The 19600-nt window shown below is 37.3% G+C and overlaps 1 protein-coding gene and 1 long non-coding RNA gene across 2 annotated transcripts; one reads left to right on the forward strand and one right to left on the reverse strand.

Moving 5' to 3' along the window:
* Nucleotides 1–1412: 1412 nt before the first annotated feature.
* On the reverse strand, nt 1413–4974 carry LOC105049731 (uncharacterized). Its single transcript, XR_832880.3, has 2 exons — nt 4452–4974; nt 1413–1614 (listed from the first exon to the last, which is right to left on the reverse strand). It is a non-coding gene; the product is annotated as an uncharacterized lncRNA (long non-coding RNA).
* A 3935-nt stretch (nt 4975–8909) lies between these two features.
* Nucleotides 8910–10759, forward strand: LOC105049730 (light-regulated protein, chloroplastic). Its single transcript, XM_010929470.3, has 3 exons — nt 8910–9228; nt 10248–10406; nt 10495–10759. Exons 1-3 carry the CDS (start codon nt 9059–9061, stop codon nt 10589–10591), a joined length of 426 nt encoding a protein of 141 aa, XP_010927772.2. The 5' UTR covers nt 8910–9058; the 3' UTR covers nt 10592–10759.
* Nucleotides 10760–19600: the final 8841 nt, after the last annotated feature.

The raw sequence follows: 19600 nt of genomic DNA on the forward strand, positions 1-19600 counted from the left end.
TATTTTATTGTGACACATTATAGCTTTGTGATCCTTTCAACCATAGTTATAACACTTCCCTTCTAGCCATGTGCAGTCTCGTTGATAGTGAGGCCCACCACATTTATAACACTTAATGATCTTAAATTGTGGTTTACCTCCTGTAGCAGCTTGGTTTGATCTTTGAGTTTTTGACTTGAAGGATGTATTACGTTAATTCTGAGTGTTATTAGATTTGTCTCTTTTCTTCAAATTTTTCTCTTTTGTAGCTTGGGCATCTTCAGTCCTTTTTCCATCACTAGACCCTTATTAACAACTTTTTCATAAGTGAGTAACTCAAATATAGTAACCAATTGTTGGATCCAACTCTTAAGTCCATTTTCAAATTTTTTAGTCCAAATGCCATTCTCAGCTTCAGTGTTAGATAATATCTGGATAGTTCTTTAAATTTTGCTGTATATTAGGCAACTATCATACTACCTTGTTCCACTCAGTCGAACTCTTGTAATTTCTGAAATTGGATGCACTGAGAAAAATATCTCTCATAAAATATCCTTTTGAATACTTTCCATGTGAAGGGTGCATCATTTGGTCCTAACTTTTTGATTTCCACCTCCCACCAATCAGCCACCTCACCTTATGACATGAAGGTGGCAAAAGTAACCTTCTTCTCAACAAGACATCTTAGGGCTTAAAATATTTTCTTTATCACCTTCAATCATTTCTTAGCTTGCATGGGTCGGAGGTTAAATGCAGTGGTGCATACTTTTTGAAATCTATCAAATTGATTTGATGCTCCCATTAGTTTATAGCTCCTTGTTGTTAATGAGGTTGCTGTGCCTGCATTAGTTGTTGCATAATTTACTGTTGCTGTTCTTACTACGCCTCCATTATCTTCATCATATCTATCCTAGTAGCAACTTGTTATTGTATTGAGACTCATATTAACTGAGAGACAGTAATATATTTTTCGAGTTAGATTTTGGGTTCACTTGGGGTCCCCATCCCTTGAGTGTTTTCAGTGGGCTCATTGGGATGCTCTTGTTGATGTGTACTATTGATCGATGAGGGTGGTGTGTCTTCTTGTTGCCTAGAGGACTCTCCAATACTAGAGCCATCAGTAAATTGAGTAGGCCTCCTAATGCATCCATGTTCACTCTCTCGCACCATATCAACCTACATAGGTTATTGTTAGCATCCACAAATTATTTTAGTCTTAATTAATATATACATGTCAAAAATATGCCTTATATTAATTTATTCAAATCTAGAGGTTTATCCATGTACACCCTCTTTGAATTAAATCCTAGGATCCTAAAATTTAGGGTTTGATACCAACTGATCATGCCTCGAACCCAACACCTCATTCGGTTATGTACCATGGCTATATGAATGCTTGAGCATCATCCTAGAGATCATCCAAGGCCTTAAGATGAACAAAATTTAAATATTTTTAGAATTAATAAATAAAAATCAAACTTGTCAAATTGATAGTTTCATCAAGACAATAGTCGACTTGTTCAAGTATAATTATTTCAGTGTTCTATGGTATCAGAAATTGAATAAACTAGTGAACTAATAATCCGGCACTCGAACTTCACGGCCAATCCGATAAATGCCATGCATCCTATGACTCTGAAAAGAAAGAGAATCAAGGGGGGTGAGCTTTACAGCTTAGTAAGAAGCTTTGCACACTTACACCAGTATAACAATATGATTCAAAAATAATAATTAAATAGTAATAAAGAAAACCATAACCATAATATCTCATGTTATGCATCTGCTATAATTCAATAGTTATATAAGTATATGATATATATCATGCATAATCACAACACCATGTCTCATTAATATAATCCAGATCAATCAACATTATCTTTTAGGTTTTGGACTAATCACGGTCACACTCCAGCTCGTGATTAGCAAACTCAAGTACTATATTTTTGCTGATAGTAGGGCTATTCTCAATGCTATGTTCCTGTCTATAGTAGGCTATTCTCAGTACTATATTTCTATCCATGATGGGCTATTCTTAGTTTAACGTGGCTAGTCCAAGTATTTCTTTTTTATTCATCAATTTATAAAATTTCATAATATCAAAAAAATACTAAACCATATTATGTTCTTTGCAAGATTTTCAATATCTAGTGTCATAACTTGAATCATCCAAATCTATCAATATTTCATACAATATATAGCATAGGAAAATATCATTAATCATGCTGATAATCACAAAACATATACTAGCCATGAGAAATAAAAACACACAATATATAAATAACATATACATTGGTGATCATGTCCAAGAATCCTTACCTCTATTGACAACGAATGTAACATCCTAAATATCAACCCACACCCTAGTTTACAAGCCGGATGCTAAGGAACCTACTTAAAGATTTCTTGCTTGAAAGATTATTCTCCTATAAAATCAATCTCAAAGTTAATAAAAAATAATAAAGTATAAATTATTTGATTTAAACCCTCTATTCGCTTACCAGTAGTCCACCCCAATTCTCCTAAAATTTATTTATTTTCACAAATTTCTTAATCTAGCTAGAGAGAGAGAAAGGCCAAAACAAAAGAGGAAAGAGAAATAAGAGCTACGAGGACCCGAACCCCCTCCCCTCATCTCTTCATCTGACCATGGCTGAGGAATTTAGGTTGATGACTGAAGGCAGTTAGGAGATGACCCTAATTGCGGCCACAGCCATCGATGGTTAGCAAAACAAGAAAAAAGATCAAGAGAACAGGAGATACCTTATTCATAATAAATTTGACAGCTTATTGGACCAAATCCAGCGATGGTGATAGGAAGAAGGTTGGGAAAAGGAGAAGGGAAAAGGTGGTTACCTCACTTCAGTTGCTCTAACAGTGAGAGATCTAGCAATCTCTGCAAAATTCCAAGGAAAGGCTCAAAGAAAATCTCAAAAATCTCGAAAATCGACAATGATTTCCCAAGGAATTTCATGGTGGAAATCTAAGGAAGAGGGATGGCTACTTATAGACAAGAATTAGGGTCATTTCAGTCTTAGTTTTAGTGGTTTATTCTTGATTTTTGACAGAAATTAGGAGAGAAAAAGACTTCCGATCAAAATCCTCTTCCTCCCCTCCTCTAACATGCCAAGCATGTGATTTCAATTGAAGATGGGCCTAGGTATCTCTGGTCGATCCAAGAGCTTAAGGGGCTGGCTATTACAAATGATACCCCTTGAAAGGCCAACAGTTGGAATGAGATAAACCTCCCATCTTGGACCTAAAAATTGAGAAATCCGAGTTAGAGCACCAGTATGTACTCGGGTTTCAAGAAAGACAATATATCAGGCCTATCAATGTGTAATAACATTTTAAAATAATTTACAAATAAGGGCTTAGCAATACCTCGATAGTTCCTTTCAAAATTCAGAGATTTAATAGAATGTTTAACCACAGATTTTCAAACTTTAACCACATCAAACCTCTACCAAGATGAAGAAGCTAAAGGCCTCACAGATCATGAAGTAGTGATCGAGACTATGCTTTCGATAGAAATTTTACTTGAGGTGGAGAAACAGCTTCTGATGAAAAACTAAAAGATTGTCGCTTAATCAGGGACGTTTCTGTTTACTTTTTTTTGTCAGTAGTCCTATTGGATTGAGCAACAAAGACTGTAGGCTCGACATCCTCCATATCTTATTGGGGAACAATCTCCTCAGAGTAAAAACTCATCAATGGAGTAAAATGAGACTTGGTTGAAAGTATCTCGGAATTCACTAATCCTTGATCTTGTGGAGGGGATCTCTTGGCAAGTTTTTCGGGCAAAAGCTAAGAGATTCCAATCTACCAGTAGCAGTAGGCTTAGAGTTTTGTGAGATGGAAGATGGGACAACTAGAACCCTAGTTGCTCAAATTCAGGGACTAAAGACCAAAGGGTCATCAAAACCAATTGCATTGGAGCAACCATAGGACTCCAGAGTAGTGCCAATACGCCCACAAGCATAACAAATATCAAGTAAGTCTTTATAAGTAAATTGCTACCAGATAAAATCATCTTGAACTTTAACCCTAGCTCTCAGGCAGACAAGTTTAGTTAAATCCGTGAGTATACATATCCATGCATAAGTCATCCTAGTGGAACTAGGTCTCCATTGATCAAGAAACAAGGGATGACCCGCTTGGGCCACAATATTGCATATCTTATTAGATCCCATAATTCCAATAGTAACTTAGGCAATAGCACCTGGATTTTAGCTTTAGTAATCGCATCTCGACCCGGATGAAATTCTGGCCACCATGGTTCTAAAGCTAAAATCTGGCCGGCCAAGGACCATGGCCCTTAAGCAAGGATCCTAGCTTGTTGCTGAGTTGAAGAACATATAAAAAAGCAAAAACCCTTCAGCTAAGGCAGAGATATGAAAATTCCCAACTATCTGCCACCTAATTCACATCTCTTTCTGCAAATTCTAAAGAAAACCCACGACCAAGAAACTTACCTACCAAAGCAAACTTCTAGCGATCCACCAATCCTTGAATTTCTTCTTCACTGATGAGGACAATCTTCTGGAACTTGCTCTCCAGCAGCATGACTTTGGTCTTTGTTACCTGTACTAGGTGGGTCCATGGCTGCATCATCGCCCTTGATCGACCACCCGATAGTGAGGAAGAAGATCGTAGAAGTGAGGCAGCCTTTTCCCTTCAAAACGTGATCTCAAGTCTTCCCAAGGACCTTGTATTGATTTCTCCTTACGCTCCGGTGATTTGCCTTTGATCTCTGACGATTTCTCCCTTGGAGGGATGGAAACCCTAACCCTAGGATTTTGAGTCGCATCAGCTGTTGAAGAAGACATATTGGTCTCTCACTGCAACAGCTCAAGCCTTTGAATTATGGGTTTGGCTAACAGTGCCCTCACTCCCTCATGCGCAAGAGGGGGTGCTGTGGGCGTGCATGCTTGGAAGAGACAAAAAAGCCATGAGGAGAGCATGGGGCGGGCTAGAAAGAAAGGAAGAGAGAGGGAGAGAGGGGGGAGAGAATGTTTTTTTTATATATAAAAAAAAGGTGATGCTGGGAAGACGGGATGGCAGAAAAAAGAGACTTGATATCAAACAATTATTATCCCTAATCTGCTCCCTTTAGCCATTAAATTGCTCATACTCTTCTGAATATCTATTTATATACGCCAAGGAATTCTATTTTTTGATGTTTGAACCATCCGACTAAGAATGCATGACATCTCTTTAATTGGCAAAGCCTCATGGGTTTAGGATAATGTGTCGAAACATATAATCTAATCCACTATAGTGTGTAAGGCATGATCAAGGGAGTCTCAATGTTAGCCATGATTTTGTTGTTTTTGTTTTCTTCTAGATAAATATTGGCAACGGCATTATTCAGATTTGAGTTCAAGTTGTGAGAATGCAACTATCCAGGTTTTAATCCACACCAATGCGATGGTGGAGAATAGTGCCAACATTTGTATTTTGTTTATCTCTCTCTCTCTCTGGCACTATTTGCATTTGTTTATCTCTCTCTCCATGTTTATCTATCTATCTATCAATTTGTGTGTCTATCTATCTATCTTTTTGTTGCACACTATAAATTGAAAGGTAACTCTCTTCGGTAGAGGGGTTCAATCCTGTGCCATGTCTCCAGTTTGACTCTCTATAGTCCTTACAAGCAGGTTAACATTGCGGGCCTGATAGAAGGCACTAAAATTGCATTCCTATGTGATGAAGTGACAATGAATGGTATGTCAAACTTTTCATCAAAAAGATTCCTGTAGGTTTTGATATGGTGAAACATAAGCCACATTGAGCCAGATTGAATCAAAGAATGATTCAAAGCTTTCAAGCACCTAAGATGAATTTGGGTCTGAAACTCAAATTAAAGTAGGACTGAGCATGGGTCGGATTCGATTGGGTTGAGAGAAATTTTATCCAACCGAATCCAATCGAATCAAAAAAATTTAATCCGCTGCCGGTCGTTTATCATGTATAAACCGTTTGAAACCGAAGTACATGGTTTGTAGTGGATTAGGATGGGTTGTGTCGGTTTGGACTTCAATGCTGACCCAATATCGATTTTAAGTCCAATGTTGGCCCATTTAAGCTTATTTATTTTTTATCAATTTAATACAATAAAGATCTAAATCTTATAAGTTATAAATTTTAAATTTATTTTTGAATTTATATAAAATAAAATAAAAAAATAAAAGATTTACTCATCTAAAAGCAACTATATCTGAAAGTTTTCACTTTAGAATTGTCTCAAATTGATGTGCTTCCATTAACAATTCAGCATTAATATTTTCATGAATCCAAATAGGTGATGCGGTATTTTTTAAAATGAAGTATTGAAGTCTAAATGATGTCGTCGCAAAATAAAAGTGGGTTTGTGAAATACTACATAAGTTTGGTTCGATTTCATACAGTTTAAAAGTATAAAAATTGAATCCGACTATAAATAATCGATTTTTTATAAACTCCAACTCAATTCCATCCGATTTATGTCTTTCAACCGATTGAAACCGATGTTTATTGGATTAGATGGGATGAATTTCTTCGAATTTTGATTATTTGCTCAGCCCTAAATTAAAAAGATGCCATGCCCTCTACTTGAAAAGAGGAGATGTCATGCCCAATTAACTTAAACTGTCATATTAGATGGATGCAGTAGTAGTTTGTGCTTATTATGATTAATCACTAGCTAAATTTATAAATAATTTAATTGTGATAAATTACAAAAAGTTGGACTCTTTTTTCCTTTTGAGTAAGGAGGTGGGTTTAATTGAAAGTGTAAATCCAACAACAATTGAACTTGCGTGGTATATACCAGTCTAAAATGCTAACCTAATAGTCAAATTGAAGGAAAAAACATTCATCTATGAACTATTGACATGAAATTTCGTAGCACAACCTTGATGTGTCCTGAGAGTCAAAAATTACCACTCTGGTATTCACAAAAAGGGTTATTCCAATCAAGAATACATAATCGAAGAGTTCTAATATGACCTTGACTTCATGTTGTCCCGTAACCCTTATCATGTTGGTACTGTTGAAGCCTAGAGGCATTTTGGTCATTGCATATAATCAATCTAGTAACTTGCTTTTATGCATTTATTTCGTTGTTATAATTATTTTTGAATAGGTTATTGATTTCTAATGAGCTTTATTGGAGGTAGCTTGCTACACGAACCAAGTCATTATCAGGATCCAGTGGTCATGCTGACTCGCAGAGCCAAGCCAACCACGTATTGATAGTTTTTGCTTGAATGACCCGCAAAATAGTAATAGACAATTTCGGTGGATGTTAGTTAGAGTCGGCCAAGTCCTCAGAGATGCTACTACCGCTCAAGGCCACCAGCCGAGAACTTGATTCTGCATTACATTTGTTGAGGCTACGTACCCAGAATGCCGGATCTTCCCTTCTCATCGAAGTCACGTGAGGTATTGTCCGCTTCGGGATGGGGCGCGGGTTATTAATCCACTGAGAATCCTGCTCCTCACGATTTTGCCCCACAAAAGGCACATCACATGGATAAGGAGTCCACACTCTTAAGCAGTAGACACTCTCGACTGTGATCGATATGGGACTTTCGAGACTCGACCTTCCGATGCCTGACCCACAACAACACTAATAAAGAACAAGTTGGAGTCCTTGGATCTATTAAATTTATCCTTAGATAAAAGTTAAGTAATTTTCACTAAAATTTTGTTATATTATATATAATGGTCCGGACTCAATACAAGCCTGCATAGGCTCTTATTTATTTTTCTGTTTAAGTCTTGATATCCTTATCAAACTATGAGTATAGAATCCAAATCTAATCACAGGTTGGCTTGTGCTACAGTATTTTTTTAATTCACATGAGTTGTGAATTAGATTTGTCTGGTACTCTTAGCAAGCATGACCTCGCTCAAAAAGCTAGCTAAAGATATTTTTGGTAATCTTTGGCCATTATCTAAGATAATCAATGTGAGAGTAAACAAATGCCCACACGGGCTCTCACATCATTACTCCAAGATTCAATGGCCTTGGGAAAAATCACATTAAAATGATAATTGTTTGCTGGTTAATTTACTCTCTTGCCAATCTAATGTCTACAACTTCAGGTTTTCAGGCATGTTTAAATTGTTGATGCAATAAATCTTAAATATTTATATTCTAGCATTCTCAAAACCCAAGACTTCTAGATTTTAGATATTATAAATGTTTCAATATTACCCATTCATTAAAATAAAATTTAAAATAATAATAAACAATTACATATGAAAAAATAATATATAGCGATTTACATGGTTCGGTCTTTTAACCTCTGTCCACGGGCGGAGATGGGAAACACTCACTATATTTGGAGTACAAATAGTATACAATGGCTCCAATAACAAAAAAATATGATTATAATGTATAATTATTAAAATCTAAAATAATGAGAAAAGATAAAAAATATCCAAACAAACTGATTAAAGTCCCAAAAATGGATCAGATCCTACAACAAGCCTTATAAAAAATTCACTATCACCGCAGATCTCATGAAAAATTCACTCATTGTCTCCTCAAAATAGTTAGATTGGGTGATAAACTAGACCACACCAAAATTCAAGCCACAGTCAACAATAAAATCTGTAAAATAATTTAAAAGAGCATGCCACATCAAAATTCCATCTTTATTGACTTTATTCAATGTGCTTCTTGTGTAGATAAGGTCCAAAATCCCAATCAATCAGTTCCATTCATGCGATGCACCTTTCTAGTATTCCTTCTTACATCAATGGACCATTAGAGAACACCATGTTTATGTGATTAAATTGAGGTGCTACCATGTCTTTTCCATGAACCAAAAAAAATCTATTAGATGAGCACAGAAGGGACAAATCTTACAAGCTGATTATGTCTACCTACTACCACTAGAAATTGGGAAGGGAAAAAGGTGGAAAAAAATCAGAAAGAAAAATAACCCAGCTACCTTATCCAGTCAGGGATGTCTTGCAATCCTATGGAAAGCGATGGGTTCCTTATCCAATCCCATGGACATGCCCTCTTAAACAGCTAGAGCTCCAGCTCAAGAGTCATCCAAAGGAACCCCAAGAGCCATTGATCAGGATGCAAGCAGCAGCAGCAGCAGTGTGTTTCACAGGGCCACTGCCATTTAAAGGCACCAAGAGCTTGGTGACAAGGAGATCATCCAGGCCTCGTAGAACAGTCCTCTTCCCTCGGGCCATGGCATCAACTGCTCCTGAGACCTCCACGGTTGACTACAGCTCCTCAACTTCGTATGTCACCCTTCTTCCCTTCATCTAATGCTTCTCATTCTAGTGATGAGAAAAAGCTATATGCACTCCTCTTAAAAAATTCTATAGAAAACCGTACACAGTTCAAGAAATCATCAAGGGAACAATCATGATTGTGAAATATAGAGGTTTAGGTTACAAGATATGTCGTCGCATAGCGGTGATCACGAAGTTTATCCAATTATCAGTATGAAGTCAAATTAGCGTTCTGCATCTAGTTTATCGCATGCATGGATGCCTTATCTGCTCCTTAACGTAACCAAGCTGCATATTAGTGTTATTTCTCAGAATTCCTAAAAAATAAGATTCATGGAGACAGTCATACATACATGGACAACATCACACATATAAATGATGTACATCTTTCTCTCTCTCTCTCTACAGAATACTTAAAATGATGTATAAATGATATGTAAATCATATGAACATAAAAGTTCTCGAGTATTACTGTTAGTACTTTTGCAAAAAGCAAGTGCCATTATGCTTCTTGCAATATAAATAATGATGAAAGGACATGATTTTCTAAGTCACAAGCTTCACTGTCCAGGTTAGATATTGAATAAAAGAATGAAAATTACCTAAAAAGGGAAATGTTTCATGCAACATAAATATAAATAAATAAATAGACACCTGCATAAAGGCTATCTGTCCCATAGCCACATGCAAACAAACCATTTTTTCTTTTGAATTTGTTTATATTTCTAAAATATGTCTGCAAGTAAGGGAGCAAGGGGTGGTAAGAATCCTGCAGGTTTGAGCACAAGATGGATAAGCCTTTATCTATTGGGTTCACCACACGATCTTAAGATTATGAATTCTGATTCCTTAGCTACCGATTGACATATCTAGAGCATTTGGGAATGTCCACCTAGAAAACTAGAATCAAGCATAACCAATTGGGAATACACAGTGACAATAATTATACAAAGTAGCAGTTCCTCTAGTTCATGACCAATCAGCAAAACCAAATAAGATAGCATGCCTCATATATGTGTTTCCAGTGTCTTTCCTGCAGAAGCCTGTGAAACAATTGGTGGAGAAGCATGCGATGTGGAGATGTTTCCTGAAGTGAAGCCTGCAGCTCCAGACAGCAATATTAGAGCTAAAGTGGGTTCAGAAGAGGTTGAGCGAGAGTATGTGGAGTACAACGAGCCAAAAACGTATGTTGATTAAGATCTTAGACTTATACTAGCACAAGCAAGCAACTCGGTTATCAAACCATGTAATAATCTGTTGTCAATGCTGCAGGGTGTTCCCTGGTGAAGCATGTGATGATCTTGGAGGGGAGTTCTGCGATCCAGAATACCAAAAGGGAGTTTATGAGGAGAAGTCATTGCCCAGATAAAAGAATAAAGTTTAAATTGAGCTTTCTGTTTGTGAGAATACTAGAATCAAGAAAAGAAATAAAAACTTTCATGGTATGCATCTCTGTATATGTTCATGTATCATGGAGCTCAGATATGGCTATTGGTTTCAAAAGTTAATGGATATATTGAGTTTCATTACCTTCAAATTTATGAGTTATAAAACACAAAAAATCTGCATTTTATGTCTACCAATCTCCTAGAAGTCAATGTGTTCTGTTATATTTTTCATAGCTCCATGTGAAGATATATCAACAATATTTAATAGCCATAACAAAAATCAACTTCTTTTCTATCTCATTCCTTGGGGAGTGCTGATGCTCCGACAGAATTGCTTGCATGAGAGGAATAAGTAATGTGAATTAGCATTTCATCATCGACAAGGTACTTATGACATCAACACGTGTATGCTTTCCTTTCCCAAATATTTTTGTAAAATCAAACAAAAACTTTAGAGGGTTTTTGTAAAAATAACTTATGATGAACTATCTTAGTCAACACATCTAGGACACAAATTTGTACCTTTGTTGGATCATTGTTCAAGTTAAGAACCACATCCCCCATACCAGGTTCCTAAGGTCATATCATATAAATTTTTCCAGTATGCACTAAAAGAAAGCACCCTAGTTTAATATGTTGGAAAAAGCAAATATTAATTATATTGAAAAAAATCGAAAGATCATATTAAATTTTATAAACTTAATTGTAGTGGCAAAAACCAAGAGTCACATTAAAAAATTAAGGATCACATGGAAAATCCAAGAGCCACATGGAAAGTCTAAATGATAAATTTATTAGAGGAGTCAAAAGGTCATTTCTTATACCTATAAATAGGTGGTTGTTATAGAATGTATGGAGTAGTGAAGTGGTATCAAAGAAAAAAAAAAGAAAAAAGACGGCTTGTGAGAAAAAGTTGTACTGCTCCATTATTTTATATAATTTCTCATATTATTGTTGTATGTTCCACCACCATTACATATTCTATCAAAGTGGTATCAGAGCTCGAAGGTTGAAAACATATCTAACAGCATGCAATTCCCCATTCCACGATTCACCACCACCAATTATGAGAATTGGAACATCCAAATGAAGGCATTGCTAGGCTCCCAAGATATTTGGGAGGTTGTTGAAAAAGAATATGAAAAATCTCAAGATGACCGTGCACAAATGGCGGCACAACGAACGGCGCTTGTCGATCAAAGAAGAAAAGGACAAGAAAGCCCTTTATTTCATCTATCAAGGGCTAGATGAAGCCGGATTCGAGAAGGTTGCTTGTGCCACTAACTCAAAGCAAGCTTGGGAGATACTCAAGAATACTCGTAAGGGCGTTGAGAAAGTGAAGAAGGTGCGCCTCCAAATGTTGAGAGACGAGTTCGAGACTTTGAAGATGAAGGAAGGAGAATCCATCTCGGATTACTTCACAAAGGTTCTCTGTAATGTAAACCAAATGAAAAGAAATGACGAGAATGTGGAGGATAAGCGTGTGGTGGAGAAGATCCTTGGATCAGAAGTTTGACTATGTTGTGGCTGCAATTAAAGAGTCCAAAGATGTGAACACTATAATAGTTGATGAACTCATGGATTCTCTATAAGTCCATGAGCAGAGGATCTTGATGCGGAAAGAAGAATCCTTGGAGCAAGTCTTGAAGTACAAGCTCACCATCAATGAGAAGAAGGATGGCCCAACTAGCGAAAGTAATCAGATAAGTCACGGTCATAGTTATACCCGCAGATACGGTCATGGATGAGGCCATGAACAAGGATGAGGTTCCTTTGGACATGGCAGAGGAAGAGGAGGCATAGGAGTTTTACCTAATGAAGAAAGCACACAAGGTCCCTCTGGCGGAAGAAGGCAAGGAGGTTTCTCAAAAGGAGGACGAAGATATGACAAAAGTAAAATTAAATGTTATACTTGTGATAAGTATAGTCATTATTCCTCAGAATGTTACCATAATGAGAATAACCAAGTGCATGAGAAGGTCAACTATGCAAAGAAGGAGGAAAGAGAAGATGGTATCTTGCTACTAGCAGAGAAGGGAGAAGAAGCTTCTAATGAGAACATTTGGTACTTGGATATCGGTGCAAGCAATCATATATGCGGGTACAAACACATGTTCAAAGAGTTAGATGAGACAGTTGAAGGCAATGTTTCCTTCGGTGATACCTCAAAAGTTCAAGTGAAGGGAATAGATAAAATTCTAATTCAACTCAAGGATGGTTCTCAACAGTTCATTTCTAATGTTTACTATGTGCCTAATATAAAAATAAATATCTTAAGTCTTGATCAATTATTAGAAAAAAAATTTGATGTTGTCATAGAAGGTAGATACCTTTACTTAAGAAAACATGATCAGCTGATTGCAAAAGTACCTATGACCAAGAACCGAATGTTTATATTGAACATCAAGTATGTTGTGACAAAGTGCTTGAGTGCATGCATGAAGGATGACACATGGCTATGGCACTTGAGATTCGGGCATGTGAACTTTGGTTCCTTGAAACTCTTATCCTCGAAGGCAATGGTGAAGGGGTTACCTCTCATTGAGGATACCCCTGAAGGAATATGTGAAGGATGTATTATTGAAAAACACTCAAGAGCTAGCTTCCCAAAAGAGTTATTTCATCAAGCCCGAAGGCCTTTGCAACTCGTCCATACGGATATTTGTGGTCCCATCACACCAGCCTTATTTGGAGGTCATCATTATTTTCTAACATTTATTGATGATTTTAGCAGAAAAACTTGGATGTACCTCTTGAAGGAGAAACGTGAGGCCCTGGAGACATTCAAAAGGTTCAAAGCTCTTGTAGAGAACCAAATTGGGTGCAAAATCAAAGCTTTGAGATCAGATCGAGGAGGAGAGTTTACCTCGAATGCATTCGAGGAGTTCTACAAATCTTAAGATATTTGGAGGACCTTGACTACACCATACTCACCCTAGTAGAATGGCATAGCAGAAAGGAAGCACCGGACCATTCTTGACATAGTGAGAAGCATGCTGAAGATGAAAGAAATACCAAAAGAGTTTTGGATGGAAGCTGTGAATTGTACGGTATACATTCTCAACCACTGCCCAACAAAGAATCTTGAAGAAAGGACCCCTCAAGAAGCATGGAATGGATATAGGCCAGATGTATCTCATCTGAGAGTGTTTGATTGCATTGCCTATGCACACATCCCAGATCAAAGGAGAAGCAAGCTTGATGACAAGAGTTATCCTTGCATCTTTATAGGATATGATCAGAGATCCAAGGCATACAAACTTATGATCCAAAGATGAAGAAGATCCTCATAAGTCGTGATGTAAAGTTCAATGAAGAAGGAATCTGAAATTGGAGCACCAACATGATAGAGGTGCAAGAAGAAGAAGAACAAGTGAAGGCTCAAGTTGAAGATCCCACACCTCCTTCATCACCTAGCATGAGATCTCCATTTTCAAGTGAAGAATCCAGAAAGATAAGAAGCATTCAAGATCTTTATGAGGTGACAAGTCCCCTTAATCTTAGTTGTTTATATGTTAATGAGGATGTAATCTCTTTTGAAGAAGCGGTAAAGAATGAAAATTGGAGGACGGCCATGAATGAAGAGATGAAAGCAATCCAGAAGAATAACACATGGAAGCTTACTACTCTTCCAGAAAGTCATGAACCCATCGGAGTGAAATGGATATATAAGGTAAATAAGAATGCAGAAGGAAAGGTGGAGAAATATAAGGCTCGATTAGTAGCTAAAGGCTACAAGCAGCAAGTCGGAATTGACTATGAGGAGGTATTTGCTCTCGTAGCACGCATGGAGACAATTCGCCTGATGATTTCTTTGGCTGCATAGAATAATTGGAACATCTACTAGCTAGATGTGAAGTCGGTATTTCTAAATAGCTTTCTAGAAGAAGAAGTATATGTTGAACAATCCAAAGGGTACGTGAAGAAGGGACATGAAGAGAAGGTTTTGAAGCTAAGGAAGGCATTTTATGGTTTAAAACAAGCTCTAAGAGTATGGAACTCAAGAATTGATGGCTACTTCAAAACAAATGGCTTCAAGTAATGTCCCTATGAGCATGCTATGTATGTAAAGGAGAAAAATTCTAATATTCTACTTGTGTGTCTGTATGTGGATGATCTTATTTTTACAGATAATAATCCACTAATGTTTGAGGAGTTCAAGCATACCATGATGAAGGAGTTTGAGATGACAGAAATGGGGTTAATGACATATTTTCTGGGTTTGGAGGTCAAACAATATTAAGAAGAAATTTTCTTATCCCAAGAAGGTTATGCCAAAAAAATTTTGAAGAAATTCAAGATGAAAGATTATAACCCTATAAGCATCCCCGTTAATTGTGGAGCAAAGCTGTCAAAAGAAGATGAAGGAGAGATTGTGGACCCTACTCTCTATAGAAGCTTGGTAGGATGTCTGAGGTACATGATATGTACTAGATCGAATATTTTGTATGTAGTCGGTCTAGTCAGCAGATTCATGGAGGAGCTCAAATTAATGCACTGGAAGACAGCGAAGAGAATTTTTCATTACATCCGAGGTACTATCACTGATGGACTATTTTATTCTCATTATAGTAACTTCAAACTTGTGGGCTATTCGGATAGTGAATGGGCTGGAGACATGGATGATCGAAAGAGTACTTTCAGATTTATATTTTCTATGAGAGATGCAGCTTTTTATGGATGTCAAAGAAGCAACCTATTGTTACTCTTTCTACATGTGAAGCCGAATATGTTGCTGCATCCGTATGTGTATCACATGCTATATGGCTATGAAGTTTGCTGAAGAAAGTTCATTTTGAGCAAAAGGAACCTACCAAGATAAGCATTGATAGCAAGTCGGCTATTGCACTAGGAAAGAACCTGGTGTATCATCAAAGAAGCAAGCATATTGATGTGCATTTTCATTCAATCCGGGAACATGTGAAGAACAAAGAAGTAGAGCTACTGTATATGAAGACACAAGATCAAATTACCGATATATTCACTAAACCATTAGGAGCAGAGCTCTTCACCAAGTTTAAAAGTTCTCTTGGCATGATGAAGAAAGAACAATTAAGTTTAAGGGGGGGGTGTTGGAAAAAAAAAATATTAATTGTATTAAAGAAATTGAAAGGTCATATTAAATTCTGTAAACTTAATTGTAGTGGCAAAAATCAAGAGTCACATTAAAAACTTAAGGGTCACATGAAAAATCCAAGAGTCATATGGGAAGTTTAAATGATAAATTTATTAGGGGAGTCAAAAGGTTATTTCTTATACCTATAAATAAGTGGTTGTTATAGAATGTATGGAGTAGTGAAGTGGTATCAAAGAATAGAAAAAGAAAAGAGATGGCTTGTGAGAAAAAGTTGCACTGCTCCATTATTTTATATAGTTTCTCATATTATTGTTGTGTGTTCCACCACCATTACATATTCTATCATAATATAGCTTTCCATGTATGGACTACAAGACTTACGCCCACTACAATGATGCAACTAACACTAGTACTGCCAACCAACATCTCACCACGTTCTAGTAGACCAACTTCCATCTACAAGCAAACTTTTGCACCCAAGCTATGTGGTGGCTATTGGGTGGCATATGGGATAAGGAAGAACCAATGATATGACTCAAAAAACAAAACAAATAAAATGATCCGCTGAGGAAGAGGGGTAGGAAAAGTGTGAAAGTAATATTAATGAAAGTAAAGTCTGAATCTTAAATAATAATGAAAGGATGAAGTATGACTTCTAGTAAGTATAATGATTCCCTAACAACTCCCACTTCGATGCTTCTTCATTTTGAGACTTTCAATGGACCATTGGATTGAGCACTTGAATTCCATGATGCAATAGCCTGTATCGGCCCTACAAGGTACCATGACCATTTCACATCCTTCTAGCTAGGCTCAATAATGAACACCAGGTTAATGATCAAGAGCTCCACGAGGGCTCAGTGAACGTCCATCCCTCTAGACACCGATCAGTCATGCTCGTGTAGCGCAGCACGAAGCTGCAAACGAAGAAGATCAGATATTTGGGCCTAATAGAATCTGAGCTTAAATTGGAGGATCTACTCTTCATTAACTCACTCACCATTGCTGAAGTCAGAGCTCTGGGTAGACGCTGCGGCTTCATCTTCGGTGATCTGGACAACATAGACATCGACAAACTAAGAGACATGGAGCGAGTAAGGTGCAGCTAGGCTACACCTGTTACCATTGAATATGAATGGCCACAGCATCTTGGATTGTCAATGGCCAAGCAGACCTCAACGCATCTCATTGTCTCTCTATCCTACTTTACATCAAGATTCCAAAGAAAATGCTTCCTCTTTTGTTTCAACAACACAATACAGTACTGTCGACTTATTGTTCTTGGAACTCATCTCTTGAACTCTGTCTAATTCAATTACCCTTACTAAAACTGTGTTTGTTTGCTGTTCAAGCAACACTGCAAATTTTCTGTTTCTCGATACTGCCATATCAATACTATTCTGTAATGTAAGAGGATTAGGTAAATCCAACAAAAAAAATTGGTCTGTGACACAGTTGTGCATTCTTAGTGTACAATCTCTTATTTTCAAGAAATAAAACTTAATGCTAGAACTCGAGCTTAATCAAAGGAACCCGTTCCTACAGCACTTTACACAGTTCTATTCACCCTACTGCTAACAACTCTGAATGCTTACTCACAAACATTTATGGACCAAATGATCACAACCTATGCTAGATTTTCTTTGCAAAGCTTACCTTCATCCGTGACCTATGGCAAGGCCCTTGGATCATTGTTGGAGACTTTAACACCGCCCAGTTTACCAGGAAGGGAAGGGCATTGGCAGCAACATGCCTGTCTCTGAAGAATTCAACATATTCACAGATAATCATCAGCTCATAGAGATCAAACAAAAGTAATTTGCATTCATGTGGTCAAACCATAGAGAAATCCCCTCAATAGCAATGTTAGACAGATGCCTGGTATCCACGACTGGTTGGAGTAGAATCCTCTAGCAGCGCTTGTTCCTCTATCGAAAACAACCTCAAATGACTTCCCCCTACTCTTGGAATTCTGTCGACACCAGCAAGGTAACAAACCTTTCCACTTTGAGAATTTCTAGTTCCTTACTCTAGGCTTTGATGAATTGGTAAACGACTGCTGCTAGCGGCACCTATGTCTTTAGATGCATCAGCAAACATGGTTCACAAAGCTACAATATCTCAGAACAAAACTCAAGTCATGGAACCGATCAACTAACGAGAATATAATCCACTAGAAAAAATAGCACAAAATAGCAAATTTTGAGGCTTGATTTGCCAGAAGAGACTAGAAATTTATCTGCCGAAGAACTTCAGGAAAGAAGGTCGCTCAAACAATAATTGGAATTGATTCTAAAAGAAGAGGAAATTCTTTGGCGACAAAGATGAAGATCAACTGGCTAAAATTCAGAGACAAAAATACTAAATTGTTCCATGCATACGTGAATAATAGGTGAAGGAAAAATGACATCATGAGCATTGAGGATCAAGGGAGCATTATATTAGATCTGCAAGAAATTAAACACCTTCGGCAGAGTCTACTTTACTATCTGGAGGGACAAACGAAAACTCTCTACCTCTAGGCTGGTCAGCATTATATACTGAAAGTCTACGAATGCATCGACACTCGAGCAACCAGTTGCGGAAGAGGAAATTAAGCAAGCAGTGTTCAGTATTCCCAAGGGTAAGGCACCTGGACCGGATGGCTACGCTGCTGAGTTCTTCCAATGCTACTGGGAATTAATTAAGGTTGACCTCCTCAAGCTATTTGATGCATTATACAACCACGATACAGAATCTTAAGGATCAACTACACATTTGTTTCTTTGATACCTAAGAAGCAGGACTATAGAATGGTTAAAGATTATCGCCCAATAAGCCTAATGAATGGAGTTCTGAAAATCATCATAAAGGCTCTAAGCATTAGACTGTCCAAAGAAATTAACTTGCTGATATCAGATGCACAATTAGCATTCATCAGAGGTAGGCAAATTAGTGTTTGCTTCCTAAGTGTAGCCGAAATTTTAGCTATAGCATCAAATCCAAATTTCTAGGCTGGCTCTTAAACTAGACTTCGAGAAGTCATTTGACAACATCAGTTGGTTATTTATTCTTCAATTCTAAGAGCAAGAGATTTTGGAGATACATGGTGTAAGTGGATTGAAAACATCTTATCCTCCAATAAATTGGCTTTTCTGATAAATGGCGCTGCTACGCGATGGATAGTGCTAAAAAAGGTTTAAAGCAAGGCGATCCAATATCCCTATTTATATTCATTCTCATCACAGATTCATTACATCAAATTCTTCTATTGGTAGCAAGAAAACAAACTCATTCATGAGATTGCCTACTCAAAAACTACATCAAATATCTTATGTTTACAATATGCTGATGATACGATGATCTTAAGCAATGATGATCTAAAACATATTCAACACCTCAAGTTTATCCTTTACTCCTTTGAAATTATCTCAAGTCTGAAGATCAACTTTGATAAAAGTGCATTATATGGAATTAATCTACCTATAGTGAGGAATAAGCCGTTAGCAGCAATTTTGGGGTGCCCTCTTGCCTCCATACCAACCAAATACTTAGGGTTTTCTCTGAACAACAATAACGTAAGATCGATGGATTGGAACTTCTTAGTCGAGAAAGTGGAATAGAAGCTATCTACATGGAAAGGTAAGCTCCTATGCCTAGAGGCCATCTAACACTAGTTAATGTAGTTCTGAGCCCTCTATCCACTTATTGGAGATGGAGCACCTGTAAAAAATTCAAAGTTGGTGAATGCTACACCTTCCTTTGTCATGGAGGAATACTCTTGCCAAGGTGAACTGGTGCATGCCAATTCCAAGGAGGACAAAGGTCTTCAATTGGCTGGCATTCAACAACAAGATCCTCACAGCAACCAACCTCAAAAAGGAAACTTCCCAGCTCTAGTCCACTATGTGCTTTGTTACCTGGAAAAGGAGAT

This window comes from Elaeis guineensis, chromosome 8 (genome assembly GCF_000442705.2).
Source record: "Elaeis guineensis isolate ETL-2024a chromosome 8, EG11, whole genome shotgun sequence".
In the NCBI taxonomy this organism is placed as follows: Eukaryota; Viridiplantae; Streptophyta; class Magnoliopsida; order Arecales; family Arecaceae; genus Elaeis; species Elaeis guineensis.